The sequence below is a fragment of the Phocoena phocoena genome, chromosome 4 (genome assembly GCF_963924675.1).
Source record: "Phocoena phocoena chromosome 4, mPhoPho1.1, whole genome shotgun sequence".
Taxonomy (NCBI): Eukaryota; Metazoa; Chordata; class Mammalia; order Artiodactyla; family Phocoenidae; genus Phocoena; species Phocoena phocoena.
The window spans coordinates 135451826-135465084 of record NC_089222.1 but is presented as its reverse complement, the minus strand read 5'-3'; the positions used below and the strand labels follow the sequence as shown (position 1 = coordinate 135465084).

General features: G+C 47.2%; 1 protein-coding gene across 3 annotated transcripts in view; it reads right to left on the bottom strand.

The window, feature by feature from the left end:
- Positions 1–13259, bottom strand: part of ITSN1 (intersectin 1) — a 169220-nt gene that overhangs the window by 43385 nt on the left and 112576 nt on the right. For all 3 annotated transcript variants that reach the window (XM_065875722.1, XM_065875723.1, XM_065875724.1), the window contains 3 exons: positions 12668–12789; positions 9184–9301; positions 7303–7494 (listed from right to left, as the gene is read on the bottom strand). In XM_065875722.1, coding sequence (XP_065731794.1) covers positions 7303–7494; positions 9184–9301; positions 12668–12789 — 432 coding nt within the window. The remainder of the gene's footprint in view (positions 1–7302; positions 7495–9183; positions 9302–12667; positions 12790–13259) is intronic.

The following is a 13259-nucleotide window of genomic DNA, read 5'->3' as shown; positions in this document are numbered from 1 at the left end:
AGCCTGTGATACAGTCGGGGGGGGGGGGAAAGGGACGGAGAGGATGGGCAGATGTACTTCTGCCCCTTGAGGATGGGGTAGGGTGAAGGTTCCTGCCCGAGATCACATCAGCAGAGGATTCAGATGTGTGGGGCCCTTCCCAAGGGGGCCTCAGAACCCCAAGGCAACGCCCCAGAGAGGAGAGGGGGCATCCTGGCTTTGCCTCCTGCGCTGGGGCAGACTGTAGGGCTTGCGGTCTGCTGGAGGCCCGGCAAAGAGGGCAGAGATGCCCAAGGCCCAAAGCTCTGGATCCTGAGAAGCATCTCAGGGTGTGCACAGGGGGGTAGGAGAAAATTAACCTCCAGTCTTCAAGTGTGCTGGGGGTGGTTGCTCTGGAGACAGTACCTTGGGGAAGCAGCCCCTAGTGATACACATCCCTTAGGCAAGCTACATGGTTGCTTTAAAAAACAACGAGCTTCTGGCATATTTGGGGGCTGAACGTTCCAATCTTTGCTGGCAAGAGAACACAAGGCCACAGAATGCAGTGATGAGAAATAAAGGACCCAGTGACTCAATGCCTGTGTGACAGGTTTATTGTGGAGCGCCGCATGGGCCTGCCAACACAGTCCACAGACGTGACATTTAAAAGCCTCGTGCATTCCACTGGCTCTGTTGGTCTCCCCACTGCCAACCAGCCGTGTGAAACCCAGGGCGGCTTCTCCCCCTCTGCCAGGACATCTGCCGAGACTGTGGCCCAAATCCCAAATGCCCCTGCACGTTTAGGGAGCACAGGAAGGTGTTTGAAAAAGCTGCTTGCTTTGACATGGGCCAGCCTCCCGCTAACTGAGAAGGGCCCCGATTTGCGCACAAATGAATGAGACGTCTGACAGTTTTCAGGGAAGCTGTCCAAGCTTTTTTCTCTGAAATCCCCATCTGCAAAAGCGCGTTTTCTGAAAGTCTTAAATGCACACGATCCTGTGCTGTCTGGTTTAATGCAAGAAAACAGGAAGCCAGTTAAATGGGTTCCGTGATGCTCCCCGACCAGGCACAGATGCCTTTTCTCCTCAGCAACAGTAACAACAAAGCTAATACCTATTGGGAGCTTACTATCTGCTAGGTGTTATTATTATCTCTCCATATGTAAACGAGGAAAATGAAGCACAAAGAGGTTAAGTCATCTGCCCACGACCACACAACCAGTGAGGGGCAGAGCTGGGATTTGAACCCCTGCTCTGAACTGCCATCTTGTATTGCTTCCTAGCCTCTAAAAGGGCCCAGGATACAGTTATGTGGATCCCTCACGCTCCCCTCTACTATCTACCCAAATAGAATGTTCCAGGGAATTCCCTGGAGGTCCAGCGGTTAGGACTCGGCGCTTTCACTGCAGTGGGCCCAGGTTCAATCCCTGGTCAGGGAACTAAGATCCCACAAGCTGCACAGCACAGCCAAAAAAAAGAAAGAAAGAAAAGCAAGTGTTCCAAAATTTTAAGAGAAATGGAGTCATATATTACACTAAACCTGTAGATAAGTTGTGTTATTATATACAGCGGCCAAGGAATGAAAATTGAGAAGCTACAGCAACACGTGTTCCTAGGTTGGTCCAGAGTGAGAGAGAGCCTGTGTCTTTGGAAAATCTGCCTGCAGTTGCAGTGAGAAGGACTAAGGTTGAGGAAGCCAGTGGCGTCTTGAGCCCATGTGCTGAAAGGGGCAGCAATATGTTGGAATCCTTCCCTCCCATGGCAGCCCCAGGAGTGGGAGGAACACACAAGGGAAGGGGAACTCGCTCTCCATCTTTCCACAGATGCAGTCACTGATGATGTGGAGGTGGGTGGCTCTGAAGCCCTGGCAGAGATAGGGCTGCTCTTCTCAAATGCACAAGCCAGAGAGTCTGGGAGCTGCCTTTGAGAATGTCACTGTAGCTCCCAGACCGTCAGTGCCCTCAGCTACAAAGTGCAGGGCGTGTGCCCAGTGTTCTCCAAGATTTCAACCTCCTCAAGTAATCCCGGGGGGCAGGGGGTAGCACCTCTGCATGTACCTGCGGCCACTGTAGACCTTTTCCTATGTGGGGCGTGGACTGGGACCAAAGGGGACTGTGTGTGGCAGGGACCGAGGGGGGAAGGGGCAGCTTGGGGCACCTAAGGGGAGTCAAGTTGTTCAGTACTCTGAGTGAAGCAGCATCGTTGATGAAAAATGGCAGCTCAAAAGTGCCTTTCCTCCTCCTGTGTCAGTTAGGAGAAAATACACAGAGGAGACTCTGTCCAACTTTTAAAAACATGATGGGCTGGGTCAAAGGAAGGGATGCTTCCTCTTTGGAAGCCTGTGGCATCATGTGACATTATGTGCCAAGTAGATGTGGGAACAGTGGCTGTCAGCCTGTGCCAGGATCTTCGAGAGTGATACTTGTCTGCTTACTGGTGGTACTACGCGCTCACCATTCACCCACTGTTACCAAGCTACTGACGTGGGCATTTAAGTCACCTGTAAATCATTGCCTCTGTCTGTCTGTCTGTCTGTCTGTCTCTCTCACACACACACACAGTCTGCTGACAACATAAAATAATAACATCGTAGCTTCAAAGAGGTAGCATGCTTAACAGGAGGTGGCATCGATACAATTGTATAGCTGATTCTCATTTTCTACAAACAAAACCTTCAGTTTTTGTGACTCAAGTTATATTATTAAAAAATGCCCAGGGAGTTTTCAATGTCAAGAACAGAACCTTCTTAAGAGGCAATGGAAACCTTTGATATGGAATCACCACACACCAGGAAACACTTTGGAAGTCTGGTTTTTATGTGTGGAATTTTCTTAAAGAAAGGCCCAAGAGAAGTTTGGCTGAAGTGAGATGTTCACATCAAGCTATGGTGATCCTTGACCTCATTATGTTTCCCTATCCTACCAGATCCAAAATATCAGACATTTTGAAGAAAGGGCTATTTTTCTGTGCAGTTTTGGGACTGTTGGCATTCCGTGTCGTTTCCATAAAAATTCTCTTGGGCATTTTGGGAACTAAAAAGAATGAATAGGGTTAACTTACAATTTTGCTAGAAGGAAAAATGAATGTTCACTTTCTCTCATAAGTGATTTTCACTCTGCCAGGAAACAGGACTGACTGATTTGTTAGGCCTGTTCCTCACCTGAGACCCGGGCTGGCATGGAGACCTGGTCCAGACGCAGGGGAAGACGCCCTGGCATCCTGGTCCTCAGCCTCCTGCACTGACCAATGAGCGAGAGGCTTCAGGAGCAGCCCCTTCTAAGGAGACTGTTGCTCTCAGGAAGCTCACACCTAAAAGCGGAAGGGAAGTGCAGAGACAGCCCGGCCTCCTCTCTGGGGGTGATAGACTGCGACCCAAGAACCGGAAGTCGGTGCTTTCCTCTCATTCACTAGCTCCCGGTCCCACCCATTGGACAGGCGTTCTTGAGCACCTACCCTAGAATGTGCCCGGAGATCATACAGTGTATTGGGTTGAACCACATGAAACTGCCGTTTTATAGGTCAGAAACAGGAGTACTGGCAAATACTTCGTACAGTTAAACCCACCACTTCGAAGGTTTTCCTAAGCTAGTGTTAGCAGGTTTTTCTCCTGATGCCATCAGAGAAGGTGGAGAGGACCCAGTCACCACTTGCTAGGGGATCTGGGCCTACTTCCAGAACAGGGTGGACATGCAATGATGTAATACACTGTAACTTTACAGGGGAATGAATCCTTGCTTTAGATCGGCTTCTCCCAGATACCATTTTATGCAGAGGCAGCCTGGAGCTTGGGCCACGTGGCTGCCTTCAGCTCTCTGGGTCCTGCTCTGCATGGGCGGGGCAGGCGGACACAGGAAAGCAAGTTGTCCTCTTCTTGTCCACGTGCCACTGGGGCAAAACTGTACCCAAAGTTCAGTCGCAAGTATATTCACCCAGAGCAACCAGGAGAGCATTACCCACAGCAGCCAGTGGGATGAGACCAGGGTTTCTCAACCTTGGTACTGGGGACACCTGGGGCCAGATCGCTGTGGCCCCAGGGGGACCGCCGCTGTGGGGGACTGTCCGGTGCATTGTAGGATGTTTAGCAGCATCCCCAGCCTCTACCCACTGGATGCCGTGGTCTTCCCTCCCTCTGGTTGAGGAGCACTGGGTCAGATGGATACTCTACAATCCAGTGCAAACTGAATGATCTGGGAGGGGGAAAGAGCAGTTTCCTGGGGACCAACCTGTGTCAACAAACTCAGAACACAGCCTAGAGGGATGATCTATGGAGAGGGGCCTGGAGAGAGTTATAGAGAGTATTATAGAGCATTACCCACCTTGGCAACTGCATCCCTGCTAGCCGAGCTCAAGGCTGGAAACACTGACTTATACAGGTGAAGGGGTCCCGGCCAAGAGACCGCTCACAAGGGGGTGGGCTGGGGGACAGTGACAGGGATCTCTCCGCCCACCTCTGGGCCTCCGTGTGACATCTCTGCCTCAAACAGCCACTTCTCTTCCCGGCTTCGTCCGGCTCCTACCCATCCTTCCGGTCTCAGCTTACACATCCCTTTCTCCTGGAAGTGTTCTCTGATCCCTCCCTTCAACGCCCTCCCCGCCCGGTCGGCTCTAGATGTCCTGCTCAGTGTTACCTGGTATCCATATTTCTCCCAGCATAGAACGCATCACCTTAGCACACACACGCACACGCACACACCCACCCCACATATACTTATGTACAGATACTTATGCAGTAGTTTGGTTTTCTGCTTGTTCCTCCCATGAGAACATGAACTTCATGAGGACAGGGACCCTGTCTCTACTGACGGAGCAGCACACCCTCCCCAGAACCCAGAGGGGCGTCCACACCCGATGGATCTCTCCCCCACAATATTTGGTGAATTGATGAAGGAAATCACTTTTCCACTGAATGGCAGGGGAGGACCAATAAGTGAAGTTCCTGAACGGAATCAAGCACGTGGTCATCGCAGCCAACAGTTCCATCAACGTGTACACCAGTTTGTTTCTGCAAAGGCAACGAGACTGGAGTGTGCAAGGCAGAAACGGATGGAGAACAACAGTATGGAAGATGTGAAAGTTTCCGTATTTACCCACATCTGTATGTTCAACAGACCCTTATCGTGATATATCTTTTGGACAAATGTTTTATACTCTGAGTCACATCACACACCTGCCAATGTATCAGTACCATGTACCAAAAGCCCAATGAGACAGTTAAGCACGAAGCTGGGTGGTACCTCTATTCTTCAAAACCAGTATTATGAGGGTTAACTGTTTGCAGATTGATCAGGGAGGGGTGGGTAGCAGGGGAAGAGGGAGGGCCGTTCAAAGAAGACTCAGTGAGGCTCTCATGGTGTCTGTATCACAATGGACAGCAGGCCACCTGCTCACGTCCAGTCTGCTTGTTCCCCGTCACCACTGCCAGCTTCCAACATCAAGAACACAGAGACATTTCCGTCTAACTTTTATATGAAGAATTTAATTATCTATACACATAACTAATTCAAAAGTTGTATTACAGTTGTTAAAGCCGCAGGTTTATATATTTATATATTTTACATTCATATCCATGAAAATACTGACGCGCCAGTGAATGAGGGGGAGTCCTCGTTCTCGGCACCATGTGAGTGGAGAAAGACCTCTACACAATCGCCAGCACGGAATCCCCAAGGGGAGAGACGTAGAAACAGAAGTTCACTACTATTAAAAGTCATTAGTAGAACCGCTAGGTTGTGCTTGAGGCTCCCTGCCCCCCGCCCCATTTGCTGTGCTGTCGGCAACGGCGTTTTTATTGAGAGCTTCCAACTAGTGTTTAAAAGACAAACATGGCTTCAGCTACTACATATCCAACACATTAACGGACCATGAGCTCCATTTCATATTAATCTGTAGAAATTCCACAGTCTAGTTAAAAAATGTAAACATTGGAAATTAATTGCAGGGAGACTCCTATACATTCTTTCTTGTCAAGAAAATTACTTGTTCAAAATACGTCATTCCATGAAAAGTCACTGGAATAAAACTTGGTGTAACAGAGACCAAGGCGAGATTGTAGATACTGTTGATCGTAACAACCTCAGTGGTGTTGTCTACGGATTTATGGTATGAAAACACGCAAAATTAAAAACCCAAAACAGAAAACACCAACTCAACCAGATAAATCTGAGACCGAACAAAAACACAGGTGCTTTCTCGTGTGGCTACAAGGTCACTGTGCAAAATAGAATTAATGTAATGTGATTAGAGCATCATACAAGATAACAGCTTTTGCCATGGAAAGAACTAATTTCTTATGTACAGGATGTATTATTACATGCTCAACAAGGTACATCTGATACACACAAACAAGCACAAAACAGCTTCTGTTTAATTGGCCTCGTTCTACACGTCTTTAAAACAGATATACTGAACTCCTCTGGACTTCTATAGTAGGGGTCAAAAACCCAAACGACACAATTTAGTTGGTAACACTGGACAAAATGAAAAAAATACATCGAGTCTCAGATTTATGGACATTTGGAACATTTTTTAATAGCACATGCAGCATTCCTTGATAGTGGGTCTTTTTGCAAAACCAAAATAGCAAAGAAGTAATTCATTTATTTTTTTATTAAAAGGCTAAGGTATTTATTTTAAAATAATTTGAAAACTATTGGAAGCACCTGTGCAAAGGTGGGGGGAAGTCAATTTGAGTCACTAGGAAAGCCACAAAAGGACCCACTACCCTGTGTATTTTTGTAATTTTTTTGCTTCTATCTGTGCAAGTAATAACTCAACATTGCCATCACATGCATCTAAGGTAAAATGAGGTAAACTGCTCTGCAGTGAGTTCTTCTACTCAGAAGGCAGTAGGTGATCATGCTGGAAGTCACATGATCAAGGCTGCATCTCCCATCATCCCTCTGGGCAGTGATATGGGATAGTGGGTCTCTTTGAGGACTTTCAAGCCTGAGGGGGGGATGGACAACATATGATTCCTAGAAAAAGGAGGAAAACAACACATAAGCAAAACAAAACAATGAGCAAAATTCAAGCTAGGAAAATGAGTCAGGCATGTAAACAGCATGGTGCCAAAATGATTAAAAAGAAAAAAAAAAGGAAAAGGGGGGGAGGGAAGGGAGGGGACATGCTACAGAAGGAATGATTTTTTTTTAAAGAAACAAAACAAAACAAAAACCCCACGAGATAAAGTCTTGCATTACAGAAGGTCTTCAAAGAGACTGTTGCGAATGCAGCAATGGTCTAGCTTTAAGTTCTGCAAACAAAGCTCAGCAGAATCAGAGCAATGCTGCATGTTTCACCATGAGATACCAGAGAGGAGAGGCAACCGAGGCACCAGGGCACTTACATTGCTGGCTGGGGTCCATGTCTGTGGTCAGCTTCACGTAATTGGACGGGAAGAGCCCCACTTGCCCGTGGACTTCTCCTTTCCACCAGTCGGGGTCCTCCTTGTTGAGGACGTTGATGATCTGGCCCTTATTGAAGGCCAGCTCGTCGTCATTCTGCGCGGTGTAATCGTACATCCCGATCACCTGGCACACTGCAGGAGACAGGCCAGGTGAGGGGCGGCGGCACACCTGCGCGGCTCGCGGGACAGGCTACCTGGGGGTATTAGGTACTCTCGTGTCTCATCTGTGTCCTCTCCGAAGAGGACAGAAGTAAGTGGAGGGCTCTGATGGGCTTTGTGTAGTGGGGGCAGTAGAGGAAGACGGAGGATTGAAAACCAAGACGACAGCAAAAATGTCAGACCAAGCCTTGAGTTTCTATAATATCTTCCTCTTTTACACGTTTAGTTGTCAGCAGAAAATGTACAGTGATAACTGAAAGTTTCCATGGAATCATTTCTATTTGAGTGCAGCGGCACTCCTTCAAAATGCTGACTCTGAACATTGGCCCAACTTCACACACAGCTGCATATCATGGGGACTTCACTGTTGCTCTTTATTTCTTTTCTGGTTTTTTTTTTTTTTTAAGGTGGAAGGTAATTATCATCTGACCTCCAAAAAGTTCAACTCTTAGTGAAAAGTAAAATCAGTGTTTTATTCTGCTGTACCTTTGTGTCTCAAAATTTTTTCTCAAAGAAACACACAATTTCCACATTCAAGAACAATTTTTCTTTTCTCATTTTTCCCTCAAAACTACAGGAGGTTACACTGCCTTTATTCCCTGGCATTTTTACACTTCAGATAAAGTTTGCCTAGTTAGATTTTACCCCCAGTTAATCTTTCCTAACCAACTTCTATACAGTCTTAGGCTTTAAAGATGCTCCAGCTAATTCAATCACCTCAGCAAACTATTCCTGCGGGTTTTAACCAACCTGATGAAGGGGACGCCGCCAGGCCTCCCCAAGGGAGAGGAGATCCAGCTGGCACCACACCCCTCTGCCCACATGAGGCCACGGCTCAAGCAAAGGGGCCCAGCTGTGGTTGGGAACCAGTCACAGTGTTGGCCAGTCCTTTCATTTCTTGCAAAGGCTGCCAGGTTTTAATCTGATTTCGCTGGGGATGTACAGCATAGACATTTAACCACAAGGTACTGGAATGAAAATTCTGCATTTTCCACAAGTGCCACCCAAGCACTGATGGCTTAAAGACCTAAAGCAGAAGTCTGCTCCCCTAACCTCGCCCATCTCAACTATTACCGAAGCATCTAATTTGGTCTCTTCAATCAGAAAATAGCCAACCATCTAAGCTGCCGAGCCTCTGTTCCTTTTTAGCCCTTTAGGAGAGCGTGTATAACATCCTGTCCATTAAGCGCAGCCCCTGTGTTCGCAGGAAATGTCGCAGGGGAGCTATTTCAGTCTCAGCTGAGCGGCACATTACAACCAACAGAGCCCTGGGGCCTCCCAGCTCAATCTCCTGACCTATTTAGACCCCGGCCATTTATTTTTAGGAGGCCCTTTTTGTCCCCTCGCCCCCTAGCCCAAATTCCAATTTAAATAGCTGGAAGGAAATCAAGAGAAAAATCTGGCTTCAATGGCATAGCATTCAGGGCCCCTTTAGGAAGCCGGTTCCAACAAGGGCTCTGTTGTACCCAGCACAGCAAAGCTGCTTCGATACTTGGTCCTTTTGAAAAACATACTCCATATCACATTAGCTGGGTGTCAGCCCCAGCAAGTACAAGAAGCGCTTACAGCCAGTGTGAAAGACAATCTAAGCTAAAAAAATTGAGTGGAAAGGCTACCATGACGCACAGACCATCTTCTGAGCGGAGAGTATAAGCTGCTTACCTGCTGGGAATGCTGCGGGCTTAGGTGGCTCTGTTGGAGTGATTTTGCTCATCCCAGGGCTTAAAAGTTTGACATAGTTAGCAGGGAACCAGCCTATCTGGCGCTTTTTCCCACGTGCCTAATAACAAAAAATTACATTACAATGTTTCAAAGGTTCATGTTCTACTTTGCACTTATACCAAGTTTACATATAACTGAAAAACAAATGACATCAATAGCAGAATCTACGGATTACTGTATTACAAAATGAAAACATGCCAGCTAAAATCCAAATTGTGGCAGCTATCAATCAGCAAAGCCTAGAATGTTCTGGCATGGGCTGGACTGTGTGGATCACAGAGCACAATGTAGTATGTACAGGATGGGAAACTCTGCTCATTTAACAGCTCTCAGCTGTCATTTTCAGGTAATGTAGAGATTACGGTTTATGCCAATGTTATATATGGATTTTAGGAATGATAATAATGGCAGTCAACACGTGCTGGGTGCTTTTTATGAGCCAGGCCTGTGCTAAGTACCTTATCTGCATTTACCTACACAACAATTCCAGAAGGATAATACTATTACTATTTCCGTTTCCCACTATTACTACTCCTAGTTCCCAGATAAAAAGAGTAAGGCTCAGAAAAGTTAAGTGACAATGTCAAGGTTACAGGCTAATCAGTGGCAAGCCAAGATTCACAGTCACATCTGCGATCTTCTTATGGAGAATAACTGTACATACACAAGATGACATACACGCAATATATGGAGGACACAAGGAGTCTAAACTTCACCTTGTTTTCAAAAGCCATCAGGCTTACGTGATGGATCAGCCACATTCTCCACCACCATTCTTGCCTCCTTCACTTTTATCTAATTCGACACAAAATCCATTCATTGAGTGTTTACATGCTGGGAGTTGTTGGAAGGGGATAGTATAGGACACAGAAGAACTTATAATGAAGTTGGCGAACCAAGACTTGCACTACTGACACAATTCCATGAGATGAAGACTCTAGTTAGGGATGTGATAAGTGTTATAACTACCCTTCTGCACATCACCAGGAGCAGAGAACTTAACTTACAGAGCACACACACACACACACACACACACACACACACACACACACACCCCCTCTAGAAGCAAGGCTTTGATAAAAACAGCTGCTTTTGGGGACAGGGTGGGAGGGAGACATTTGAATTCCCTTTCATAATTTTAATTAATTAATTAATTTATTTTCTGGGGGTCACGACACGCAGCATGTGGGATCTTAGCTCCCCGACCAGGGATTGTACCCACGCCCCGTGCAGAGGAAACGCGGAGTTTTAACCACTGGACCGCCAGGGAAGTCCCCTGTAATTTTAAAATTTGAAACCATGTGAATATATTACCTATTCCCAAAAATAAGGAAATAAAATTAAGAGAAAAGGAAACTTCCCACCATCTTACCCCTGCTCTCTCATCTGATTCAGTTTATCAAGAGGGATACTTCTGGGTTACTTTTAGAACGCCGATCAAATTTCACTTTCCTTGGAGTCATAGATTTCATGTCCTTGGCTCAAGGACTAAAGTTCTAACCCACAGTTAATCCACCAATGGTTGAAGCCACTCCTTTAAAAGCTCCCCCATGTTAATCTATTGAGCATACGCTGCCGTAGGTCTCACAACAGCTCCACCATTTCCCCCATCCCTGCAGCTTCACAAGGGCGGAACACAGAGCTCACTGGCAATTTCTTCATTTGTGTATCCACAGGGGAGAAGGGCTGGTGAAAGCAACAGAAGCCCCCCTGGGCACAGCAATTATGGATTGCAAGAGCCACTCAGGACTCTCTTTTGAGCAAGGTACAAGGAACGTGATGATGAAAAAATATGGTTTCTGCCTTCAAAGAGCTGACAGCCTACAAGAGGAAGTAAGAAATATGCATGGAAGTAATAATATCCACATCAACACTAAATACCAAGAGTGGTGCAGGCATCGGGGCCACCACGGTTCACGGGAAGAAGACGTCGCTTCTGGTGGGATGGTCACAGAAAGCTTCCGGAAGAAGTGGGATTTGGCTGGCTCTCGAACGGGGGAGAGGTGGAGATGACCATGTGGGGAGGCGCTATGGGCAAAGGCAGTGAGGCATCGGGGTCTGAGGGTTGCTGCTTGTCTTCAAGAGAGCAAATCACCGAATGAGGCTGGAGTAGAGATGTCGCTGTGAGAGGTCAGACTGGTAAGACGGATGCTGGAAGGGGAAGAGGGCATCTGAGGGGAGTCTTGGCCAGCAGGCTGATAAGGAGGGCCAGTGGGGACACCCCCTTTTTTTAAAAAAATTTTTTATTGGGGTATAGTTGTTTTACAATGTTGTGTTAGTTTCTACTGTACATCGAAGTGGAGTTCTCTGTGCTATACACAGGTCCTTATTAGTTATCTATTTTATTACATATTAGTGTATGTATGTCAAGGGGACACCCCTTAAGTCTTCAGAACAGGGGAGTCACATATGGATGGGAAAGCCAATGAGGTGGCAACTCTCTACAAGAAATGAGACGCTCCGGTCTGAGGAAGGCCTCCTCCTACCCAGTGAAGGAAGAGACATATTAAAAGGGGGAGTGGAGGGCATTCCCTGCCGGTCCAGCGGTTAGGACTTGGCGCCCTCACTGCCGGGGCTTGGGTTCAATCCCTGGTCGGGGAACTAAGATCCTGTGAGCCATGCAGCCAAAAAACTCAATCACTAAAAAAAAAAAATTAGAAAAAAAAAAGGGGAGGGGGTGTGGATTCCAGGACCCCAATGGAATCCTGAGCCAATCAACTGTATCCCGTCCCCCCTGCTCGATAGGGCTTTAACGGGTGCCCACCAGCAAGCTCCCAGGGCAACTTTTGCCTTTGCGTACTCCAGGCTGTGCCTTCTATTCCAGCCAAGACACATTTTTTCAGTCCACCAGCTCACTCTTCACTCTCCGGCTCTTTAGTTTTTAATTAGATGCACAGAAAGGTACTGTATTTCTTTACCTCACCACAACATAGACCTTTGCCTTCCTGACCAAGGTTTGCCTTGACAGAAAGATGAATTGAGGGGACAGACACACACACACACACACACACACACACACAGGAACTAAAACTGCTGTGCTGTACAGATGTGGCTTTGAATGCAAAGGCTACTCTGGTACCACACCTTACAGCCCCGCCCATGGAAAGCTCCGCTCCTTCAATGCTGTGACTTAAGGATGACTCCGTCATGAACTCTCACTATCCCACCACTCACTGTCTGAACTCAAGAATGCAATAGATTTAGATACATCTTCAGAAGAATTCTTAGCTCTCACAATTCTGCTCCTGGCTGCCCAAAGCTTAGGAACCAAATCGATTCAGATAACATGGCATCTCTCACTACACAAACGCAGGATTTAGGTGGTGCAGGGTTATCTGTACTTTGCAACGAAACGGTGTCCCTTTGAGATCTTGCATATTGAAATTTGGGCAGAGAATTTTAAACAAATGGAAAAGACACTGACTTGCAGCTCTCCTTCCCACCATCCACCTGGGTTCTTTTTTCGGATCAAAATCAGCTGACCAGGGGCCAGGGTAAGCTGCTCGGGACCAGTAGCAGTGTAGGAAGCAATAACCTGGGCAATTTCTGGAAAACAAGACCAAACATAACAGTGCACCATTAGAGTCAGGAAAAGGAGAGCCTAAGAAGACACAGCCACCTCCCAGGTTCACGGGTCAACATCGTCAAAGCCGGTGTACGGGCCGGTTTTCTACTAAATGAAGAAGGCTCGGTGGCCCTTCTTTGACCACATGGCAAATGCAGTATTCAGGAGCTGGGCTTGTCTTCCGGTTCTGCCCAGTCTGCTCGAGGACCCCCTCATCTCTCAGAACGTACCAACTTGCCTCCATAACCTCCCACTCTCCCCCAAGTCCGCACCCTACCCCCACTGCCCCAATTCCCAAGAACACCCCGATGCAGCAGCTGGGCCTCATTCATCCCCAACTGCCCTCCGCTCTCACACAGTGCTGATTATTATTAGCACATGGTCCAGTCAAGGATGGTTGAGCGAATCAAGGAACTCAAGTGAACCTTTTCCACCTGCCAAGTACAGTAGA